The sequence below is a fragment of the Labrus mixtus genome, chromosome 7 (genome assembly GCF_963584025.1).
Source record: "Labrus mixtus chromosome 7, fLabMix1.1, whole genome shotgun sequence".
Classification (NCBI taxonomy): Eukaryota; Metazoa; Chordata; class Actinopteri; order Labriformes; family Labridae; genus Labrus; species Labrus mixtus.
In genome coordinates, this window is record NC_083618.1 from 16,257,698 (window position 1) to 16,282,831 (window position 25,134).

The 25,134-nt window shown below is 39.7% G+C and overlaps 1 protein-coding gene across 5 annotated transcripts in view; it reads left to right on the forward strand.

Annotated features, from left to right (window-relative positions):
* The window catches only part of tox2 (TOX high mobility group box family member 2), a 128,429-nt gene extending 120,861 nt beyond the window's left edge, over positions 1-7,568 (forward strand). For all 5 annotated transcript variants that reach the window (XM_061043289.1, XM_061043288.1, XM_061043286.1 and 2 more), the window contains 4 exons: positions 553-633; positions 3,745-4,155; positions 4,244-4,392; positions 5,440-7,568. In XM_061043289.1, the coding sequence (XP_060899272.1) occupies positions 553-633; positions 3,745-4,155; positions 4,244-4,392; positions 5,440-5,482 (684 nt within the window). In that variant the 3' untranslated portion in view covers positions 5,483-7,568. The remainder of the gene's footprint in view (positions 1-552; positions 634-3,744; positions 4,156-4,243; positions 4,393-5,439) is intronic.
* Positions 7,569-25,134: the final 17,566 nt, after the last annotated feature.

A 25,134-nucleotide genomic window follows, 5' to 3' on the forward strand; every position in this document is an offset into this window, starting at 1 on the left:
CGTGAGTGACATGTGATGACATTAACTAGAATTCCCTGTCTTAACGCATCATTTGAGGTTCATTCAGAAGGCTGGAGATTGCCTCTTTGCTAATGCTGTTTTGAATCCTTTTTTTTTTTTCCTTCTTCTTCTCTTTCTCGTCTGAATGATTTGCAGGGACATCAGCTCTGATTAAGGGATGAGCAACAGCCCCAATAGAGAAAGAGACTGAAAAATCACAAACAGCTTCTTATTTTTGCTCTGAATTATTTCAAACTCCATTTTAACGTGTCTGCGCACAAGCTTTGTTGGCACTTCACTCTGGATATTTTGAAGAATTAAATGATTTAGATGCAGCAACATCATGCAGATGGTCAAATCTCCTCCCTTGATAACTGTGCAATGCATCTTCTATGTGTTTTTTTCTTCTTCCACAGAGCACCTCCAGGTCACACAATCACACCACAACTCCAGAAATCTCATCCACATCAGTCAGAGTGGACCAAAGGGTCATTTTAGCCTTTGGCATCACCTTGTAATCAATCGTTGTTGTTGTTGTGTTTGCTCCTGCAGAGCTACAAGAGGAAAACAGAGGCTGCTAAGAAGGAGTACCTGAAAGCCCTGGCCGCCTACAGAGCCAGTCTGGTTTCCAAGGTAACCACGGGGGTCACGTCTTTGATATACATGGGTCAGCAGCGATATAAGGGATGATAAATTAGACAGAATTCCTCTCACTTTTATTCCGAGGAAAGGGTCCGCTCGCTGCAAGGAAGGGTTAGCGTGTTTGTGCATACTTGTGTGTGTGTGTGCGTGCGTGCGTGTGTGAGTGTGTGTATGTGCGTGTGTGTGTGTGAGTGTGTGCTCAGAGGAGAACAGTGAGAATTAGGCCTCAAACACACCCCATTTGGAACCTGGGGAGAAATGAGAAACTAACAGTACACAATTGTGTGTGGGTGTAGAAGTGGACATTATGTATGTCATTTGCCGTCCTCCTGGTGAGTGTGTCCTTCCTGATGGACCACTAATGTGTTAGCTGAGTTTCACTATCACTTGCTCCTGCGGTTTAACACTTTACCATTAACCCCTTTCTGTCTATAAACCAAGCACATATTATTTAAGTACCATTTTTCTTACATCTGCACTTTTTGTACAATCACAAACGGCAGTGTTTCAATCTGCTGGTATTTCATTTCACTGTTTTTTGTATTGTTTCCGAACACTGGTCTAAATTGCATTAGCATATGCCAAGCTCCTCCTCTTCACCCCTTCTCTTCCTCCACCTCCCCCAGTCCTCCTTCCTCCCCTCCCCTCCCCCCGCACAGCACCACACTTCCTCTCACGCTCATGGGCCGAAAACAAGCACCTTGATTAAGGCATGAATAGTTAATTCATCAGCCTCTTCACTGTGGCATACTTTCAACTAAAAAGACTATTCTCATCTCTTGTCTCTGCTGCAATTACACATTCATGTCAGAGCTCCTATGCAGAGGCTTGATTGATACTATATGCTGGTGGATTGCCAGTCAAGAAAACTGACTGGCAAAAATAGAACCTACAACCCCCCCCCTCTAACCCGAACCCCTACACCCCCACACTCATTCAGGACCAGGCAATCTGAATGCAGGGCTGAATCTCATGATTCAACACGACTCTCTTTTTTTAATTACCAATGAAGGAGTCTTTTCAAAGTGGATTGGGGTGGGTGGAATTGGAGGTAATTGGACGATCATTTGAAGGATTCACATCTTCAGTGTGCACCTGTTGCCTTTTTGTTTTCTGACGCACGTCGGTTTGTTTGGGAGAAGAAGCAAAACACAAAAGTCTGATTGCTTCCCACTATATGCCATTGCACTTCCTCTTGTGTACATTTGAATCCAAACACTCCCAAAGTACAGAATCTGGTCAGAAAAAAAGTCAAACTATGATGCAAGGTTTTAAGAAATGTATTACATCTTAAACCCTTACAAACATTATTTTTGAAAATACAACCGATTTAAAATCACTTTACTGCAAAAAAAAACCCTAAAATAGTTCCTCATGATAAAGTAAAGATCCACAAATCACACCCATCCTCTCCCTCTGCCTACACCCTGTTTCTTCAGTATTTCATTTTCCACTTGACCCTGCAAATGTACCTGTCCCTCTCTTTTATCCATCCCTCTTTCCCATCCCATTGATTATTTCAGGGGTTCAGATGGATGGATGTGAGCTATTACTAAATAGCAGACCACCACACATCACTCCCACCGCTCTGACAGCTAATGAGAAACACTGGGTGTATTTCATAAAAACACCATCCCATGAAAAGAGAGAGGGGGAAGAAATATCTGCAGAATAAATGTGTGTGTGTGTGTGTATGTGTGTTTGAGTGTGCATGTGTGTAATTGTGTTTGTGTGGGCTACATAAAGAAGAAAAAGAGTAACACAGGGGTGACCTTTATCAACATTAGCCACAATTGCTAAATGTTCTATTGGTACTTAAGGTAATGAATAGTATAGAATTGGTACTAGGCAAACATTTCCAAGCACATTTTCCCTTCAGTCTGGTTCAGACTACTTTATTGATCCCATTAAGGGCAATTCATTTGCAGCTTATTCAGCTTACAATATCAAAGTTTCATGGCGGGGTGCTATGTCACTCCTCATTTATTTATTAAAGTTATTTAAATAAGGATCTACCTTGGAATTATTTGCAGATGACAGCTGCAGTTGTTGGTTTGAGGTGGTGAAAGAATTATGGGATGGTTTTGTATTTTAGATACCCTGAGCTCCATCAGCTGTTATCTGCATGATCTTATCCATTGAAAAACAGTATTTGTGTCATTAAAGGTGCACTATGGAGTTTTGGTAGAGAAATGTGAAAGTTGGAGAAATGTACAGATTCTGTGGTTTATGTTCATAACACTAAACACAAACTGTCCTCAGAGGAAAATGTGGTCCCTGGAACACCGTTTGAAGATAAAATGCTATCCGAGAAGTTATGGTGGAGGGCACGCAACAGTGAAACCGTAACTCTTCTGGTAGCTTTTTAGCTCCAAACAGTGTTCCAGGGACCCATTCTTTCTTTGAGTAAAGTTTGTGTATTTAGTTCAGAAAATATAGCGTAGAATTGTTTCACTTCTCCAACTTTCAAATTTCACTATCAAATCGACAGAGTGCACCTTTAAATTGGACAAACTATCAGTTTCATACATCATTAGTAGATTTAAATTAAAAAAAACAGATGCTGACATAATATGCATTATAAGCGATTTAGGTGGAGTAATATTGTTGAGATATTTTCTTGCTGCTATGGGAGAGCAGCGCAAAACTACAAGAGCTTAATTACCACAATGCCCCTAAGAGAGGAGCAAGTCATTTGTACTTATTAGATAAATCACTGCTCTTCAAACAGAATTTGTAAACCAAGATACAGTACAGTATGATACGGTACGATACAATACCATGTGATACAATACGATATGACACCTTTCCATACCGTAGGCTGATACAATATTGTCGGCTAAACTTTGTTATATCCTTGGGAAAATTAGTCTTGGGCTCAAGTCCTCCACAGTCAGTCATAAATATGGTTGTAGACAAGCAAACAGGTCAGCCAGATAATCTAAAACGTCTTTATTTTGAGGTAAAACTAAAGCTGAGACACAGAAATCTTTCATTTCAAAAACAAAAGCCACAATGTTTTCACAAAGTTGAATCCTACTTTTAGGCTGTAGAGTTTGTTATACTGAGTGTAACTGTTGATTCTCCTCTCTCTCCTTTTAGACATATAATGACCCCGTGGAGACAAAAAATGTCCAGACAAGCCAGGCCTCTCCCCACATGATGTCAGCCAACCCGCCCCTGTACAGCGTGCCACCTCCCCCCCAGCCATCGTCGCCCTACCTGGGGCCCGGGGCCTTCCCACTCACTGACCTGCAGAGCTACGCGGGACACGCCCCTCGCCACACACTGTCACAGACGCTCAGCCAATCACAGATGCTGCCCAGCATTAGTGCCTCTCCCCCATCCTCCTTCCAGATTAGCCCCCCTCTGCACCCCCACCAGCAGCTCTCCCTGCATCAGAGCTCGCTCCTCAACCAGCCTATCCGCATGCAGCAAGTCCAGTCCCAGCCAATCATCTCTCACCAGATGGGGCTTCAGGCCTCTCTTCACTCCCCCCCTCATGGGCAGCAGGTAAAGCAACAAACTGAGACACATCTGCTGCTGTTGAATGGTTCGTACAATAAGGTATAAGCTTAATTTTCTTTCTTTCTTTCTCCAGGGATTTTCCCACCTTCAGTCAGAGTATCAGAAGAGCATTGGGGGTTCCCAGTCTCCAGGAGCATCTGGCCCGGGTCCAGGCCCCGGAGTGGCTCAAAGCCATGACTGGGATGGTGAATACTGCAATCGGGAGTGTGGCAACCACTGCAGGTCAGTAAGGACGGAGGGCACTGTTTTATTTGCTTCCCACAGTCTGTTGTCTGAAACGCCCTTTGTTACTGTAACTCATCAAATCAGATAGTCATTGTCAGAAAAAACAAGTTCAACCATTTCAGCAGCAAATTTTGAAGTGAACAAAAACTGCTTTTCCTTGAATGGCCACTAGAGTGTCCTGGCCAAGACAGGCAGCAGCACAGATGACAAACAATGAGTAACCATACATAAAAAACATGATACAATAGACATGACTTTAATACATGAAAAAACACAAGAAGTAATAAATGAAACCAACAAATACTTGTCAGAATTGACTGCAATCATAAATATATCAGGCAGGACATCTTCAGTTAGAAATGCCTGCCTCCATGTTATTTAAAATCGTCCAATAAGACCATAGAATTGACTCAGAGTAAAATAAAAATATTTTGTTAGAAAGTTAAGAAAAAAAATACCGAGACTGTGTGACTCCATGTCGACCTTTAATTTAAGTGTTTGAGGTTGAAATTGTCTGATAAATACAGTCCAATCTTAAAGCAGAACTCCCTCCCAAATAAGCATATATAGTCGTGTCAGACGTGTCTCTGGCTGCTTTCACAATATAAGTGTTGAAAATTGTCAGCTCTGTTCTGGTGAGACAGGGGAGACAGCTGCAGAGGTAATGGTGAGATAATAGAGCTTGTCATGTGTTTGTCAGACAGCAGTAACAAAAAAAAACAGATGTTCCTAACACACAAGTTTTTTTTACTGATGTTGTTGAAAGTCCTGCAGCACTGGAGGGGAGACTACATGTACACTGTTTTGATGCCTAAGTGTTGTGAAGTATTATCTTTATATTTGGTGTTTGATTAGAGCAAAGGAGACGTTAAGAAAATGGGTGTTTCAGCTCTAATTGCGGCCATCAGGAAATACAAAATATCTGCAATCAGAGGGAAATTTACTATTTTCTTTCCTGTATTTTTGTGTGTGCATGCTTCTTTGGTTTACCTTATCTTTGTCTAAAATCCAGCCTGTGCTTCTGTTTATGTTTCTCTTCTCCAGTGGCAGCATGATTGGCAGGGACAAGCCCCTCTACCTCACCTGAAAACTGAAGATCATGCTCTGTCGACAAATACGACACAGAGGAGTCTACTCTCACCCCCCCCCCCCCCCCCCCCCCCCATCCCAACCTGCCCCCGATTCCCCCTCACCCATTTCCCCCTCAACCTTCTTCTGATGCACACAATTACATACAGTTCACACCTAACATACACTGACAAACACATGCAAACACACACACACACACACACACACCACCACCTTTCTTTGTCTGTGTACTTTTGGTTTCTCTCAGTTTCTAGAAGAACTTGTGAGCAGAGTTTTTTTCTTTTTGACTAGATGACTGCTGTCTGTACCACTTAATGTATTAGCAGTCCTCTTGCTGTTTAAAAATTTGCCAAGCACTTATGAACCCTCGACCCCTTCCCTCTCCCCCCCTAGCCTCTCCTTCCTCCTCTCTTTAGTTGTGTTTTTCTGCCCTCTTTTAATACAGGCAGGACCGAAGAGCTGTCCTCTTTTGTGTCACCATCAAAGTCCCCTCAGGGGCCCCATCCAGCTTTAATTAGAATGAGAAGAAACAAAATGCTCTTCCTCTTCTTTAATCATTTCCATTCCCTTTTTTGTTGTTGTTGTTGTTGTTGTATTTATTTCTGGCTTGCTAAATTGTTCCATTTCTTTTTTTTTTGGCCCTGTACTGTCGAAAAAAAAATATGAACTACGAGTAGGTTCCGCGCAGGCTTAGATGTTATGGTAGCTTTGCTTAAGGGCCTGCAAATGAATACAAAAGGCTTGGGTTTGGGATGAGAAAAAAAAAAGAAAACAAAAAGAATCTTTTTTTTAAATATTTTAGACCTGTCGGGGTCTGCTGAGCTGTCACAGTGTGATTGTAAATATCACTTTTATGGGATCAAATTGGGAATTGGAAGTCCAGATAGATTTGTTTCTTGTTTAATATTACATGTAAGTCATTCTGGGTGTGTGTGTGTGTGTGTGTGTGTGTGTGTGAGAGTGCATGTGTGGGTGTGTGGGTGTCTGGACGTTCGAATGTACCCCATTCATTGACGTGTGCAGCTGAGTGTGTATGTGTGTGCGTGCACGGACACACACGAGCGTGCAGGAGTGTCTCAGCGTTCGAGTCTTTCTCGTGAATTTTAACAGCCCTGTGCAGCTGGATTTCAGAGGAGTATTTCACACTCTCGTTCTTGCATTAAATCTGTGCTCACTGGTGTGTTTTTTTTCCCAATAAAGTTCAATCTAAAACTGAATACACAATATGTGTCCTGCAGATCATTAAATGGAAAGAGCCAGGTGAAAGATGAGGGGGAAAAAAATATAGAACGAGAGAAAGAAACGTGGTGATATAAAATGAGAGATAATGCTGCAGGTTGAAAAAAAAGAAAAAGATATTGCCTCAAAATGCCCCACTCCCTCCCTCTCCCCACCCTACCCCTCACCCACCTCCTCCCCCCTTTTTTCTTATTTTGTCTGACCATAACGTCAATTTCTGTCTCCTGGACATGCAGAAGTGAAGTAATTAAATATGTGAATGGAGCCATCACATCCACATTATAGTGATTTTTATAAGTTTCTAGTTGGTGTTTGGTTGTGTTGCTCTCATCTTTTTAACTTTTTTGTGTGATTAACAGAAATGCATTTTGCTGACAAAGACATCTGTATTTATCTCTTTACTGTAGCAGCATTTCAGTTTTAGTTGTTACAGAACTATAACATTTAAAGTTGTGTAAAAAAAAAAAAAAAAGAAAAACCTGCCAATTGTAGTTATTTTATTTGTAAAGCCAGTAATGGTAAATATTTTAAATGGTTATCAACATATTGTTTTTTTTTTCTTCGCTAGTTGCCCATCAGCCATTTGACAGGTTTTCTTATTTATGAGAGAAATTGGATCACATTTTGCTTCTTACAATGGAGGTGTATTTTTATTTTTTGTTTTATTGTTTCTTTCCTCTCTGGTTTGATAAAAAATGATGATGACCACAACTTTTCTTTCCTTTCCTTTTTTTTTTTTTTACATTTTGGATGCTGCTCCTTTTTCCCCTTGCCAGCAGCATCTGTTTGTGTCACAATGCTTCTTTTATTTCAAACCTGCATAATAAAAAAAAGTTTAAAAGTGAGCATGTGTTCATGTCCTTTTTTTTTGTAAAGACACGATCAGTTCTGCTGACACCCCCATCGTACTGAACCTAACAGTATTTTTACAATCAGAAGGGTCACGTTTGTAGCCCATATTTATATTTAGCCCAGGGCTCCGTTGGAGTTAGCTAATTAGCCTTGGATACAGTGTATAACATTGCCAGCAAACTATATTAACAAAGAGGAGAGCAGATGCGAGAAGACGTTTGCTTTTGCTTGTGAAAGTGGTGCATCGTAGGCGTCTAGTGTGAGATAAAGAGAACAGAGAAATGCAATGTGCACACAAACTCAGGCAACCGTCCAAGTACTGATTTTACCCCAATTGCACACAAGTCTTCTCCGAGACTTTCAGAGAGAGAGAGAGGGAGAGAGAGAGAGAGAGAGAGAGAGAAGGAGAGATTGAAATGGAACTGTCACGATCCCGCCATTCAATGTTTTATTCATTTTACGTCTGCCTGCCGTCTCTTCCTCAATACTATTGAATTGGCAAATAGATCATTATTGGACAATTGGAAAACCTGCCACTTTGTGATATGACACATTATATGAAAATCACAGTCATACATTCTTAATGCAATGTCAGATAAAAGAGGTTTTTGGGTGCAGCCGCACAGCTTTGTGCCTCTGTGCCTTTTGTGTACATACAGTCATAAAAATCTGCTTTTTTTGTCTGCTTTTTTTTGTGTTCGGGTGTTGCCTCTTCTCTCTTGTAATATTTCTGCAAACATGCTAACAATATGCTCTTTTATTCCTTCTTATTTTAGACTTTTTTTTTTATTCCTGACATCCACAAACATGCAGGCAGTTATTGTGTGCAGTAATACTGTAGTAAATACTGCAAGAAGACAGTATCAATTTGACACTCCTGTCAGCATCCTTAATCCCGTCCCTTGTCTCAAAGTCAAAGTCATGAGGCCAACAGAGAATGAAAAGCTGCAATTTATGGTGGAGGGGGCCGATGAGGAGAGGTGAACACAGCGCTCCTGTTGGTTTCCATAGATGTGAAAAGAGCACTGCAGCAACAAAATGGATGACAACAGGAACAGCAGGCGGGTTGACAAAGACGAGGTCAGTGTGGGATCTATCTAGAAGAGTGGAAAATGAAGGTGATGCAGCACCACTATAAAATTACTGAATCCAAAAAGTAACCAATTTATTGATATGCATTTGGCACGAGATCCCAATCTATTTCATGTATTTTTTCACATTCATTCAGTTCAATTCATTTACCCAGCTTCCATACAAACCAATGTCTAATCTAAATGTTTCACATCTGCATTGTTTTGAGTTTCTTACTGGACAAACATGTTTGGTGAGGTCTGAGGTTTACACATGATAAGTAAAAGAATGAGTTTTGTCCATCCATAACAATCTATCATTGAGTTTCTGGGTCAGTAAACTAATTATTTTCTTTATTTAGGGTTCAGTAATGATGCAACAAATGTCAAGCATCCTTCAAAACCTGTTCATGCACAATGTTCGGCTGATTATCAAAACTAGAACCCTGCATGTTTGACGGTCTGAGCATGTTGGTTGATGATGAATATGAGGTCAACCTCAAGTGTTCCTTTGCTAGTCACGAAGCCGACCCTGGAAACTTCCCACCATCAACCAGCTTGACAAAAAAAATCCAGCCTGTCAGAAAGAAATGAACAAGGAAAACTGCTCTTCATTTGCTTGTTTTTGTAATGCACAATCGCTGGTTTTTATAGTGAGTGTGAACATTAATCTGACAACGTGAGGCTATCAACTAGCTTAAAACGCTTCTCTGTCCTTTGAGTGGTGCAGGGAGAAAGGTCAACGCTTCCATAGGTGAACTGAAGGTCTGCACACACCAAGCTTTTCACAGACAAAGCGTATGTAGCAAACTGGCAAAATGTTTCAGTTGCAACTCTGGTGCTGCGGTGGAGCAACAAGCATCAGGAAATGTGGGTGGTTTTAACAAGAACTGGGTTTCGCTTTGTGTTCAGAATCAGTTAGGGTTTCTTTTTTTATGCTGACAGTTGTGCAAAAAAAGGAATTGGTAGAAAAAACAATATACCCTGACGATCATGTGAACATCAAGTCAACAAATGATTTGAATTGTACAGAATTGATGCTGCAAAAAGTCAGCTTTAGCAGATCTCTTAATTTAACATGTCGCATATTATTAACTTTTCATCACAACAACACTGTGCGTAGGGATTTCCTTACTTTGGGAACAAAATGTTCTTTTAAAGAAATGTTGGTCGCAGCCCATAACTACACACTTAACCTCTAAAGCACACCAATGTCAACACATTGGACTTCCCATGTGAGACACAAAGCACACTGGTGGTTTCACACCTGTCGATTTTGACGTAATCCTGCATATATACACTGTCAGCTTGAAAACCAGGTACCACATGTGGTTGACAAATTTTGTCTATTTCCTGTTTGTTTTTCGTTGTATTCTTTTCTGCTACAAATATTAAATGTTTAAAGTGGCTGCAATTCTTATCAACCTAGAAACATTTTTTTCACATGTGAAATTCCCCTCAGACTCAACACGAAACATCAGGTGATGGAGAATTTCTCAGTATGACTCCATTAAACACAATGTGAATGTCTCAATACCAATTTAACTTTGTCTCACACACGGCCGGATCCTTAGAAAACGGTTTCATCTGTGATGCACTGCGCCCAAAATAGTATGAATACTTTTCTTTAAAAAGTTGTTAATGTGCAAAAAAAAAAAAAAAAAACAATGAAACAAAAGATTAGTTTGACTTTTGGTTGGAGTGCCGCTGCGGTTGAGGAGAACAACCTTTACCGATCAGCCAAGTAATACTAGATGCCATATCTTAAGCCATTATCCTTATGTATGAAAAACAGTTCATCAAAGAGAGGATGCTCTGAGGGTTTTTTGTTTTTTGTCATGTTGTGTGAGATGTATAGCATCTATTGGCTCTCTGTTTTGATTTTCCAGTCCATATTTTTCTGAGTCACTCTCATAACTCTCATGTCGTTGTCTTCCCTGGTTTAGCTGTTCACAGCAAAAAGTCTTTAAAACCTGCTATCACCAAACACAGTGGAGTAGTGGAGACCAGGGGTGAAAGTAAGCCAGTACGGTCCTGTACTGGGTACCACTAACAGATTCAGTGGCCGTATGCAGTTAAGAGGGTAGAGCAGCTGCCTAACAGTACTCAGATTCAAACCCCGTCCTGGTCGCACTCTCAGTAAGATAACACATCTGTCTCCTTATTAATTGCTCCTAAGTCATTCTGAATTGCATCTGAACCCTCTGTGTTGTGTTTTGATCCGTGCTGGACACCAGCTGCCTTTTATTACTGCTAGTTAACGTGAGCACGAGCTTCCGCCAGCACGCTGCACTGTTCAGGTGTTAAATTGAGCTGTTATAAATAAATAAATAAAACCAAACAAGTTGTGAAGATTTTGAACGTTTTGTCAGTTTTCATATATGCCTGTTAAAGTTAACACCTTAACCATTCAAACAAATAGTTAGCGATACATAAAGGTGTTTCTAATCTGTTTCTACTCACTCCACACAGCTTTTAAGATTGAAAGGGGTTTTTTCCAAGGATGCACGAAGGTGAACAATATGAAGCCATGAAGGTTGTGGTACAGTAGTAGTACCCACAAGAATTTTAAAACGACTTTTACCCCTGGTGGAGACCAAAACAAGAGTTCAAAGGAAAGTTAATATTTCACTCTCCTTCCATTTGTAAGATTCATAACTTCATATGATGAGAATGTGTCTCTGTGCCTGCTGGATGTTTAAATAAACAAGCTCACCATAACAGCTGATAAAATGTTATCATTCTGTTCAGTGCTTACAACTGTCCATAGCAACAAAATGTAGTAAAATGTTAAAGGATAAGGTTTTATGAATATGATAAATAATAGTTTTCGAGCACAATAATAAACAAAGGCTACACTGTTTAACAGAATTCAAAGCAAAAGTAGTCATTGAATCATTTAAATACATTTTGCCAAAAAAAAATCCACCAATGAGGTGTTGCCTTACAAAAGTTGATAAAGCAGACTCTTTATTTACAACTATTCCTTTTCATGTTTAAATTCCATTCATCAATTATACATTTAAAAGCAACATATTTCCTTTTCATCTTCTTTTTAGAGGATTTGATGACAGGGATTAATTATGTTACTCAAACTGTGGGTTTTCTGTTTCTGAGGCCTCTGAATGGGATAATCATCTGTGATAACATCTGGGATTTCATGTGCAGTTATGTCTACAGAAGATTCTTTAGCCATACAAGGAAGACAAAGTGCCATGTGAGCAGGCTGATAATGCACTTTTGATCTTTATAGACACATAAAAAGTTGTGGTTTGGAGAGAGCATTGAGCAAATGGTGGCCGGAAGACAGACTAGTTTGATAAAAAGTTAAGTAAAGGCTCTCTCTCTCTCTCTCTCTCTCTCTCTCTCTCTCTCTCTCTCTCTCTCTCTCTCTCTCTCTCATGGGCAGTACAGGGCATGAGCCCACATCCCTGAAGAGAAACCACAGCGTTCACTGACTAAGAGGTAAAATAATGGTGCCTCACATACATTTCTCCATTTCAGCACTTCTTAAGTCTTGACTTGAAGTGTGGATGAGTCAGATTGAGAACCACACACACATAACTATTTTCTCATCACCCCTGCAGTCGTCTGGTTTTCTTTTTGCCCTCCATCACCTCAAACTGGAGCCACAAAAATGGGACGAGTCGTACGCACTCATTTCAGATGTTTGTTAAGCGGCCCAGCTGCTCTATTTGAGCAATAACGCCCACACACGCTGCACCTTAGATCTTCCAATAACATGCATGTTGGAGAGAGTGTTAGGGAGAAATGGTTGTGTTAGTGTAACAAGGTTGTGGGCCAGATGTTTGGGATTAAAGTCTTGTTATGAAAATACAATAACATTAGTCAGGAAGTGAGGTATTGAGCCTTGTCATGCACATGGCATGTAACACTGCTTAAAAAGGCCTGAAGATGAGACTGGGAAAGGATTCAATGGAACATAGCGCAACATGTTGGCATGTTGTGTAAGAGACAGTCCGAGCATTTGGTTGGTGAAAGAGGTCCATGTTCTTAAAACCAGCGCCATAGCAACCAAGCTGCGCACATGCTTTGCCAGTATACAGTAAATGTAACTTTGCAATACATTTGAGAAATTCTTTACTTAACACAGCCATTAACATTATTACAACTAATGATTTTCATGTCGGTTAACTAAGATTTAATTTTTGAGATGTTGAAAGTTTACTCTGCAACTATCTGTTGGTTCGAAGACTAAATTACAAAGGAGGGAGGGGGGTTACACTGACTTCTGTATCTTTTGAACAAATATCTAGTTTGTGTAAAGGCAATCTACAGATACTACATTAAAAAGTAAAATCTGTAATTGAGTGTTCTGGTTTCCATTAGTAGTCTGAATAGTATTGACCAATCACGTATCAGCAAGCTTTGGTGTATGCAGTTTAACAGTCCATATGGAGGGCAAAGACAGGTGGAACACAATTCACTGCAAGGACACCCCGGCTTTATCTATCACTAATCAGCAGCAAACGATTTGCTTAGGTCTAAAACTTTAATTTGAGCAACAAATATGTCCTTGTTCCATTGGCTCTGACCTTTGCTGCATGTCATCCCCCACTCTTTCAGTGGGGGATGACAGTTCCTGTCTCTCTTCAGCTGTCCTGTAGAGGCAAAAAGGTAAAAGAAAATGTTAAAAGTTGTTTTGTTTTCCTCATGAGGATTGACCTGATAAGGTTTTAAATTTTACTTTTTATCAATCCTGCATAAAATGGCATTATTTTGGAAAACTGTTTTGTAAATCACAAGAAGATCTGTTTCTTTTATGTGTTCATATCGCTGCAGTAAGTCAGTGTGAGGCCTCTGTGTATCTTACTATTCACAGTTAAACTGAGACTCACCGGAAACAGATGAACAGGCGCTCCTCCTGGGGATGTAATGAACCAAGAAATGATAGTGTACTGTGGTATCATTGGAATTACCAAGATGTTTTCCATTGTTCCCAGAGCCTTTCACTATCAGAGGATAGCAAAAAGATTCCAAGATTGGTTAAAACAAACTCTATAAGTTAGAGGGAGGAAAATATGCTGTCCTGTTTATCAGTCGTGAGCTCCATTTTGTTTGACACATAGTATTCTATGCTAAAGTATTTTTCCTCTTTTATCAGTAACTGTGTTCAGGTACCTGCAGAATCCCGAATACTTTGTGCTTGTTTGTAATTTTACATTTCAAATCAAATATATCGTTCCGTCTTAAAACCGTATCACTCTCTATTTATGTCTGTGAGACAAAACGTTTCTTTCTTCCCAAGGGACATTTATTTTTGTCAGGTGCATCTGCATTCATTAGAATCAAAACAGCAGAATCTTTTCGATCGTTTTCTTGCTTTTTCTGCCTTTCTGTCTCTCCTCTGTGTAATGATACTTTCTGTCACTCCAAAGTGTTTTCAATCAATCTGCCTGGTTTAAAAGAAATTGACTTAAAAGGCTTGGAGCAGGTGAAAAAAGAGAGAGTAGATTGAATTCTAACTTTGGATTCAATTCAAAGGATCAACTCGGGCTAAATCGTTCACACAGAGTTCCAGCTGCTGCCACACAAATCCTGATGAAGGCCACATGGTGTCAACGTGTGGTTTACAAGTAAATATTTGTTCTCTGTTAAAAGCATTTTACTCAATGTTACCCATCCTTTTATTTGGCTTGGGTTTCTTTAGTGGGTGAAGTTGCACCAGAATAACTCTTTCAATGATGAGCTGACTTGCCATGAAGTTGAAGCTGCAGCTCTACCTGAGTATGAGACAGGTCAGGAGTTCATGTGCAGTGTGGCTCAGGGAAGTTTTTCAGAGACTTCAGACTCTTTTGAAGAATGCAAGAGACACTGGAACTAAAATCAGTCTGAAATGCAACAAGAATTTAATCATTTCTGTGGGATTGTCTCGATGCTAACCTTGCTACTTTAAGATACTTATTTGCAACTTTGAATGCAAAATGAGAGAAATTTATCATCAAGAATTTTTTTTTTTTTTAACAATATTCTTTATCCTGAAATGATGACAAGTAAACTGAATGATTAAATTTTTTTGATTTATTTTATATATCTGCTTTTGCACTGGCGGACTCAGGAAATTTGAGGGGCAGGGGCTAAAATAATAAAAAGGACACACTAAGACACATGCCCTCTAGAGGGCACTTTGACATGATTTGTCCACCAGTGTGCTCTTGAAATACACGTATGATAAGGCAGCTTTTAGTTTTAGGCCCTCTAAGTATTTAGTAACGCTCATCGACTGTATAAAAACTGGATGTCATCTCTGTGACAAAAATGCTGACCAACAGCTATAACCCGTCAGTCAAAACAGTCATCCCCCTAATTATGCAAATATATGCATAAATCATAGCCTGAATATAAACAGAACTAATGTTTTTTTTAGAGAACCCCTATACAGTATTTTTGAATAAAGAAATTAGCTAGAGACCAAACTTGTTTATTTGAAACAGGCTGTAAACATGATTATTTCTGCTGTAAAAACTGGACTTTTTAATTTGAGACCTAATGGGGATAATGGTCTTTTGCAGCTAGCCTCAAGTGGACACTCAAGGAACTGCGGTTTATTTTTACTGATGGCAATTGTAAACACTGGCTTGCTGCTTGGTAAAGATTAGGGATACTGTTTTAATGTGATATGTTTGTAAGTAAACAGTCCAGAACCTTTAGTCTTTAATTTTCCCCCAATGTATGCCGCAGTTCAATCATTTACTCCTAACTTTAATTGTATTTGTCATCCGTGAGCCCGTAATGACTTAAATCCTGTTTTCTTCTCACACCCACATACATGCAGCTCGCGGCCTCTTCTTTCTCTGCTTGTCAGCCTCAGATAATGAACACAGGATGAACATTCTGGGGAAAAAAGGCTCTTTCCAATACATTTCTTTATGAAAAAAGATGATCAAATTAATGAAAACTGCTCAATAAGTGCTGCAGTGAGGAATGCTTCCCACCTAATTGAATTAGGGTTTTCATTTCTGTGATTTCTCTGTTTGTTTTTGGCAGCTGCCATCTGTTTGCCTGGGACCAGCTCTATTAATAAGCTATTCAGATTGAGATGGGGCTTTATTCCAGCAACTGTTTCTCACCTCCTCTCTCCCTCTCTCTCTCCCTCTCTCTCTCTCCCCTTTTCTTGCTCGCTCAAATGATTGTCATGGAAATCATCTGAGGTGCCAAACCACAAACAAAAGAAAAAGCTTGAACATACACCTGAGCCAAAAAGAACAGAACTGTAGTCTAATTACGATGGGAACAATTAAGACTGCGCATATTTATTGACAGGGGACTTCACACAAGAGCATATGCTCATGAATACCAAAAATTGAAGGCAGAATAAAGTGTGTGTGTGGAGGGTTGGAAGTGGTGAATCTAAGTGTCTGTTTAATGGTATTGCTATAAAAAAGGATTTCCCACCGTAAAAAACATGTTTGGCAATTCAAATATGCAGCTTTGTTTCACACATGACATATTTTATTGTGATTTCATTATTAGCTGTAGATTTGTGGACTCAAATTGTTAAAAGTTTTGATGTAATGCCTTTCTTGAAGAAACATTTCTATTCACCACTGTCCCGTGGCGGCCATTTTCCTCTGACCACTTGGGATGGGAAGCTTAAATGCTGTTATAATGTTGTACTGCTGTACTCTCTAGGTTTCAACATGAACGTGTGAAATACAAAGCATAGTAACATTTGTGTTATATTTAAAGGTAGATTAACACATTGAGTGTTACATAACCACAGCATTGTCCCAACAACTAAACTAAGCACAATGTCTAGTTAGCTTTACTACTAGCACAAAACTTACCAGAGATAGGGACTTGAGCGCCACTTAAAGGAGATCTATTATGCAGATGCATATTACATACATGTTGCAATGTTGTATGTCCATACTAAACCATGGCAAGGTTTTTTTAAAACACAAGATACACAGTTGTTGGTATAATTCCCTGACGTAGTTTGCTGCTGCTCTGAACGAGACTTTGCGAGACCCAGACTTGGGTTCGGCCTGTGTTAGACGTAAGCATGGATCAAATTTGTAGGACATGCCCACACCGCCAGCTCTTTCAAGGACACGCCCACCCCGAAGCTCACTCAAATTTACCCTCCGACTTCCAACAGAGCTGGCCAATCGGAGGTAAGTGGGCACATGGGGAGGGGGGCCTTAAAGAGACAGCAGCAGAAATGAACTGTAATTAGGGATTTTACTGTTGCCAGTGTAAGATTGATAAGGAGGTTTTTAAGCACCACTTCTTAACGCTACTCAATAGGTGTCCCAGACTGACATCATTCATGGTGAAAGTGAATGTAGATCTCCTTTAAGTCATACACAAACATGTTTTCGGACTTGATTTTAAATTGCCCCAAGAACACTTCAGACTCCACTCTGACTCGAGGTTTGAGACTCATGCTCATTTCTTTTATTATGTATTTTTGGTGCATTATGTTTACGAGGTGATTGTCTTTTCCGACCGTCATGTATTCTAACCCTCTGCATCTGGTGAGCAAAATGCCACACTCCACAAATGACACCATGGCACACACATCACCTGCAGTCAGGGCCGTTCTGTTGAGATGCGCTGCCTTGTGTAGAAATGCCACCATAGTGCAGATGGATAGCAGAGGCTGTCCGTATCCTCTATCAAATAATACTACCAGAAAAAAGTAACTTCACATTAATTCACTTCTCACTTCATATGAATTGTCAGAGTATGGAAAGCAAGTGTTGGTACTCTATTAGTTTAGATTTCAGTATCTCGATAGACAATAGAAAGCACCTAGACCCAATAGATCCTATCAATTAATGCTCTCAGTACAGAATCAATTTAAAACACTACTACTTGCTGAAATCGCAGAGTATAAGGAAAATTAAGCATGTTCTGAAACTCTATAATGAAACACTTTGATGTCAGAGGAAGCACATCTTGATAGACAGATAGCCCCCATCATACCATGCTCCCTGTGTGCTCAGAACGCTTGGTAGCCCATCTTGATGGGTAACACTATATACAGACAATACAGGGGGTCGCTTAAGACGACACATTAAGGAAGGGCACTGCCTCAAACACCAAATGTTTTTTTTTTTAAGATGTATTTTTGGGCTTTTTTGCCTTTAATGTAGAGATAGGACAGTGGCTAGAGCTGGAAATCAGAGAGAGAGAGTAGGGAATGACATGCGGGAAAGGATCCACAGGCTGGATTCGAACCAGGGCCGCCCGCTTTGAGGACTATAGCCTCCATACATGGGGCGCACGCACTAACCACTGCGCCACCAGCGCCCCAAACACTTAATGTTTTGAAGAAGACCTGTATTTGATGTAAGAGACTTGTCTTAGACTTGTGTCTGCCCTCAAAGACTTAACACTAAACTTGGACCGCCAATCAGTGACATGTGCCCAACTCAAACTTTACCTTTATTGACAACTTTAGCTGGGAATGTATGCCTTTCCAGCATGGACTGCATATTAAGAAAGATGGAACAACGTCGGCTTGGAATGACGCCAACACATTCAGAGCTCCCCATGATGACTAGCTGACCGTGCCTTCTCCATGTTAGACCTGACATGGGTCAAAATATAAAGTTAGAATACATGGCAAATACATTTGTTTCAAACCCAGATTTTGTTGTGATAGTAAGTTATTTTCATGCTTTTTTATGTCCAAGTGTTCATTTTTCTGAGTTTAGTTTTCATTCGATAATTGATGCAAATAAGAGCGGATGTAACGTCATGATCGACAGCTCTGTTGATGTATGTGGCTCCTTGCAGCGTTCTCAACCAGATTAGCAGTGTAGAGGACGGAAAGCCAGAGAGAAGCTGTAACAAAAACTGAAAATACAGTCATTGAACTTGCCATTAACTTCAAGAGTGTCTGCCCTAAACTGACATGAGAACCTGTTATGGGGGATCTTTGACGTTTTATCGGCTAACAGCTATGTTGCAACAGCTAACGTAAGCATTAGAGCAGTTCCAGGCTAAAATGGCTGTTAGCATCAAATACTGTTAGCCAGCTAACATTACAGTCAGCTAGAAATGTACGCTTTCACATTTTAAATGTAATTCTACTAAACAGTGTTGTAAGTCAGGGAGCGAAGCATGCTAACATTAGCTGTCGTCTTACTGTAGCTAATGTGTTTCCTAATATGTTTTTCTTTATTGATTTTGGCGGGTTTTTTCCCCATCCAATGTCCCTTACTTGTAAACCTTGAACATAGCATTAGAATATTAGAACATAATTTACCCTTCCTCCCTCAACATAAAAAACGAGAAGAATAGCTTCTGTGTATGTATATGTTAAAATGCCTCAAATAAAAACTGAAACATATGTGTGCTTGTTGTCACCAGCAGCCAATAATAACCCCTTTCTTTCTTTTTTTTTTTTTTTTACCTCTCTGTTGACAGCAACAGTCTCCCTTTCAATGCTCCAAGAACAAGGAATTCCAATCTGGGCTCCGCTCAGTATTCTGATCACACACCTCTCTCCTCCAGTAATACAAGTCTACTTTAAAATTCATAACTACATTTGGAAAGAATAAAAGGCTGCCCTGATGGAATATTTCCAAGGAGCTTACTTGAGCGAAAATACAATTCGCTTTGGCATATTTAATAACCCTAACCTGCTCTTTAAGACATACAGTAGTAATAACAATATTAAAAAAATACTGGTGACTAGAGAAAAAAAAAAGAAATCTAAGCTGTGCCTCAGCATGAAATGAGCACCTATAATTCCTGTCTCTAGGATGAGGATGAGAGAGAGAAGGGAAAGGAAGAAAGGGTAAAATGAAGGAGACAAAAGATGAAGAGAAGCCTTGTCAAAGTTAGAAACAGTCAGCTCAGCTCTACTCTCATTTTCTGCCTCCTTCCGTCTCTTCTTCTTCTTCTTCTTCTTCTTCTGCCTCGGAGGCAGTTTGAATTGAATCAAACAACCCAGATTGATTAAGCTTGGATGAATGACTTTCCAATGACACAGGATTCAGCGTCAGCCTCACTCCCACCCCATCCCTCTGTACATATTTGACATGGTTATTGAGGAGTTGATTTGAAAGTGATTGCACAGTTGTTTCATTTGGATTCTGTACAAAGTTTGAACCTAGACTAAATGTTGTCATTGCCATTGCTCCGTTCCTTGAAAGTGCCTGTTTGATTCCTGTTGAATCCTGCTTTGATTCAAATGCCTCTCAGGAAGAAAAAGCACAATGACTGCACAAGTGTGAGAAAATAGATAACATGCTCTTCCAATTGGAATATGAATTGCTCTGCTCGAGCCTGAGTATTAATCTCTTGCCCTCTTTCCTCTCTCCACTCCTTTTGTGTTAAGAGGGAGGGAAAAAAAAGAGTGAGCGAGGAAGGGAGAGAGAGAAAACAAGAAATAGAGTATTGAATATTGTGGGATGTCCTGCTCTAAATTAGGTCAGGACCAATCAAAGCTTAAATGCTCTCTCTCTCTCTCTCTCTCTCTCTCTCTCTCTCTCTCTCTCTCTCGCTCTCTCTCTCTCTCTCTCTCTCTCTCTCTCTCTCTCTCTCTCTCTCACTAACTCCCCCCCCCTCTCTCTTTCTCTCTCTCCCTCTCTCTCTCTGTCTCTTCTGTATGGAGACACAGAGACCCCTACTGTTTCTAACACACATTAGGACCTGACAGACCTGAAATGTTCTGTCTGTCCTCAATACTCTACTGCCATCTGTCTGTTGTGATACATACTACAAGTTGGGCATTACTGTAATGGAGTATTTTGATTCTTTCTTGAGATTGGTCATTTTTTTAGGACAGTTAATTCTAGCCTTAACACAGAAATGTACTCATTACAATTTAAAAAAAAGTCTTAAGTCTTAAGTCTTAAGTTTGACAAAATAATATTCATCTTAACTGTAAAAATGTGGTCAAGGAATTCATACAGATCTCAAATGTTGTTTTTTGTTGATATTATCAATAAGTTGCTATAAAGGCCGATATATATGCAAACATTTTCAGAGGACTGAAATGAAACAATATTCACTCTTAAGTGTTGGGGCAGAGCAAGTGTTCAATAGGGTTCATTTATTTGAGAGGACGTTTGACATTTATATATAACTGATCCATTGTGATCGCTTTCCATTAAGATAAAAAACATTTCTTATTGTTTCATCATGTTAGAGTGGAGGAAATAATTTACAGGATTAAACCATACAAGATAATAATAATAAGATTCAAATAAAATGAACTCTGAAATGAAATCAACACACTACAAAACTAAAACTATAGCTCATAAATACAGATGTTACCAATGTTGTTCTTGGCACAAAGACATACACCAGAAATTATTCAATGGCAGACTCCAAGAGGCTGGGCACAAAAAGGCAGGTTTATTAAACAGTCTGGGTGTAGTTCACAAAAATCCAAAAAGCTCAAGCAAACAAGTCCAAGGGAAAACGCAAAGGCATATTAAAAAATCAGGCAAAGTCAAACACTGGAGGATCATCCAAAAAAAACGCTAGGACAATGCAACACAAGAGAATACACAAAGAACAATAAAGACACACAAAGACTAAAAGGACAGACAATCAGGAGATAACGAGGAGCAGGTGAGTACAATCAAGTCGAGGCTGACACACCGGGCGGGGAAACATGAGGAGCAGGATCTGGAACAGAGACAAGGGTACCAAAATAAAACAGGAGTTGACAATAATGAAATAATGAAATATTAAAAATAAAAGAAATAGAAAATCACTTAACATCTGGATGGAGTGTCACTTCTGTTAAAGCAAAAAAAAAAAAAGGCCTTCTGTGCGGTTCTTTACAACAATAGAACTGATTTTAACAGCAGAGATATGGTTTAATTTGTTGTTACTTCAGGTAGCGCTGCCCTGTTTGTGACCCGGACTCGTGAGCTGCTGCTGCTTCTTTGTTTGGTTATGTTTTTTTTGGAGATCTTGTGCAATGCAGGTAAAGTCCAACAGATGTTTGTGGCATTCACTGGTATGTACTTTTCTTATTACATGTGCATTGTTGTTTTGAATATCATATGCATCGTATAGCATCGTATCGTACAATAACAACATAAAGTTAGAATGCTTAAAACAAGTGGACATCCTGTTACTCCATACTGATATGATACAACTGACAACAACGTTATCCATTTATCAGACTATAACTATTCTGAATAGCATAACTTGCACAATATTTAAATCCTTACACACAGGGTGCTGGTTTGGTATAGTTGTTGGATCAATGACATGAAGAATGAGATAGGCTCTATTATTGCTCATGTTCAACTGGCACCCAAAAGCCAACACACACTGACTGACAAACACATGGCACTCTTGTTGTAGTTTGTTATTATTTTGGTTATATTTTGTAATACCGTTTTGCACTGTTTAGTTTAACCATGTATTTCCTTACAAGCGAGGTCAGTACACCTAAAACACAAAGGCCAAAGCAGCACAAAATGCCAGCAGAGTAAAAAAAAAGATTGAGATTTGATGAGATGAGATGACATACATTGTATTGTCTGTCCCAACTGTGACTGAAATACTCCTTTGGCAAGGCTCAAACATGGAACACAACTTACATTAAACTTACATTAAAAACACAACACAAAGACATTAAAAGAGGACTGTTACAAAATTAGATTTTTGTTCAGGGTGCTTATTGAAGAGGGAATGAAGGATCTTTTGTAGATGTTTTTCCGGGCCAGAAGAGGGACTTTGTAGCGTCTACCTGATGGCAGTAACTGGAAGGAGGGCTGGAGGGGGTGAGGGGGGGTGGGTCCTCTGTGATCACAGAGTGGTTATACAGTTCAGAGAGGGTAGGTTGGGATGAACCGATTCTTTTAGAAGTATAGTGTGCTCCATCTCAAGTCTATCCTTTTTGTTTATTGAAAGTCTTCATTCACAATGGTCCTTGTGAGTGCGGAAATATAATCAAAGATAATAACGTCCTTTAGAAAAATGTAACAGAGCCTTTCTTATCTTACCTGGGGACAATATTCCCTCTCTTTGAATGCAATAATATTTTCTCTCCAGTCTTTGACTCAAAAGAAGGGCTTGTAGAGTGTCTATCTAATGCAACATTTTCACTTTTCCCCTTCACTTACTAACATCATATTTTCTGACAATTCCCCCCCTCCCCCTCCTAAGTGCCCTTCCATTTTTGTTAATCAAAATATATTCACACAATCTCCTCCTCCTCTCAAGCCGATCTGAGAGGCCGATTGGCAATTTCAGAGGAAGGGAGAGATGGACGCAGCCAATGTGAACGCTCCCTGCCGTTACCACGGTAACATTTCAACAAGGGGAGGGAGGGCTGAAAGGAGGAGGGAGAGGAGAGGAGAGAGGACAGAGAAGATATGATCAAATGAGAACACTCTATTCTGTTTTGCTCATATATACAACTCACAGTTTGTTATTAGCAGACTCTACAGCTTCCATTTGTGTTCAGGCACACACACACGCATGCATAATATACCTGTACATATGCACGTACACACACAGACTTACACTTCACACAGTAACAAGCAGCATCTGTGCCTCGCTGATAACACAGCCTCATGGCAGTAAAAGCATATAAGAGGGAGCTGTTGGCTTTTTTTTTTTCTTTTTTTTTTTTTTTTTTACAATGCAGCTAGCAGCAGGCCTAACTGTCTCCATCACACACCCCACTGACTTAAACAGCTCATCATCCACATCTCCTCTCGGCCCATTCTACAGATCTGTTTGGACTTAATAAAACTGTCAGACCACCAGCTGGGCCTGTTAAATAAGGACTGTGTAAGGGCGATGTCTGCTCTCTGAAGTTACTCAGTGCAACCGATCGTTAAGAAAAAGACAGAGATGATTAAAACTTACAGCTAAATATGGAAAGTACAGAAGACTCACCAATAATGCCTTTACATGAATGATTGTGATAGATAGATAGATGTGCATAGATGACAAGAATAGGGAGACATAGATTGTTGTTCAATTCATTTAAATGATATAAAATTGAACTGAATTGAGTTTAGAGTGTTATATTTCTCTGAACTGAACGTGTGTTCACTGAGAAGTCAGTCAGAGCAAACATTCACGATACAGAAAGGAGAAGAAAACTCTGAAAAGTGCTTCACTTCAGTACAATTTTGTTGTACTTAAATGTAACTTGCACTACATTCCAGAGGGAATGTATTATGTATGATGATGTATTATTTTGCTCACTTAATATTACAGCTTTACAGTCACTTTTGCTTCTCTAACTTTTAAGTTTGCTTTTAAAAGTAGGTAAGTCAGAAAGCTTTATTTTTAAAGCACTTTTCACAGACACAGTTCACAGAGTGCTTTACATCAACACAGAACATAAAGAAAGAGAAACTGAACAAAGATAGCTCTCACACTGACATAATAACATCCTGCTATCACTATAATTGGCACAGTAAAACAAAGATCAATCACAGAAGGTAGACTGGGTGGACATGTTTACCCGTAGGCCTGTCTAAACATTTATCTGATTTTTGAATGGGAAGAGTTCCAACAGCCATTAATAAAAATATGATGCTTTGCGTTTTAAGTAAACCAACTGGACAAATCTTCAGATTTTGCTTCACCTACATCAGGGATGGGCAACTTTGGTGACAGCAAGGGCCACATTCATTTAATTCTCACTGCCAGAGGGCCAAATTAAACGATTACAGTCAATTATGTCTCAAATTTAACTCAACATATACCAGCGATCAAATATTATTATGGACATATTTCAGATTTCATCATGTTTTCTTCATGTTTCCAATTAATTGATGTGTAAAAAATTTACCTGAGTGCCACGTTGAGGGTTGATGGGGGCCGCCAGTTGCCCACCCCTGACCTACATTATAACATCTAAAGTTCATGTTTCATCCTCAACAAATGTGTTTAAAAATCCAATCAACAGGTGTCCAATCATTCTGCTCTTCTCTCATGTATGACAACTTTAAGATTTTTTGTACATTCTGCTGATATTACCTGAGTCTCTGCTGTAACCATGGTTACACATAAACACTGTGTGTAAGATGTTACAGTAAGATCTCTCTGAAGTCTGGATAAAAACAAAGGTTCAAATAAATTGTAAGGAGCTCCAGTCTGTGACATTCAGGGAAAGCAGAGCCCCTTGTGGCTTACCAAGGGAATGCAGTTTGCAGGCGTCAAAACAGACACCAGGGGGGCCTTCAAACCAACAAATAATCATGACATCACTGTCATTTTAAGACGTCACTGTATACATTGCTTTAAAGGTACTTGTGTTAATATCAGCACTAGATCTAGCTGTGTATGTTGTTTTATTCTCAACAGAACACAAATCTTTAACTAAACCTATTTGATCCATCCAAAATGGAGAATGAGGCAGAACTTTTCAAATACAAAGAGAGAGATTCAGCCTCCAGACAATCCAGCAGGGACAGCGATAAGACGTCTCTTGTGTGTTCTGAGATTCCCAACTGGCTCCTCTCTGACACCCTGGATCAGGCTGCTGCTAGGACTAGTGAGCTGATGCAGACCATCTCCAGGT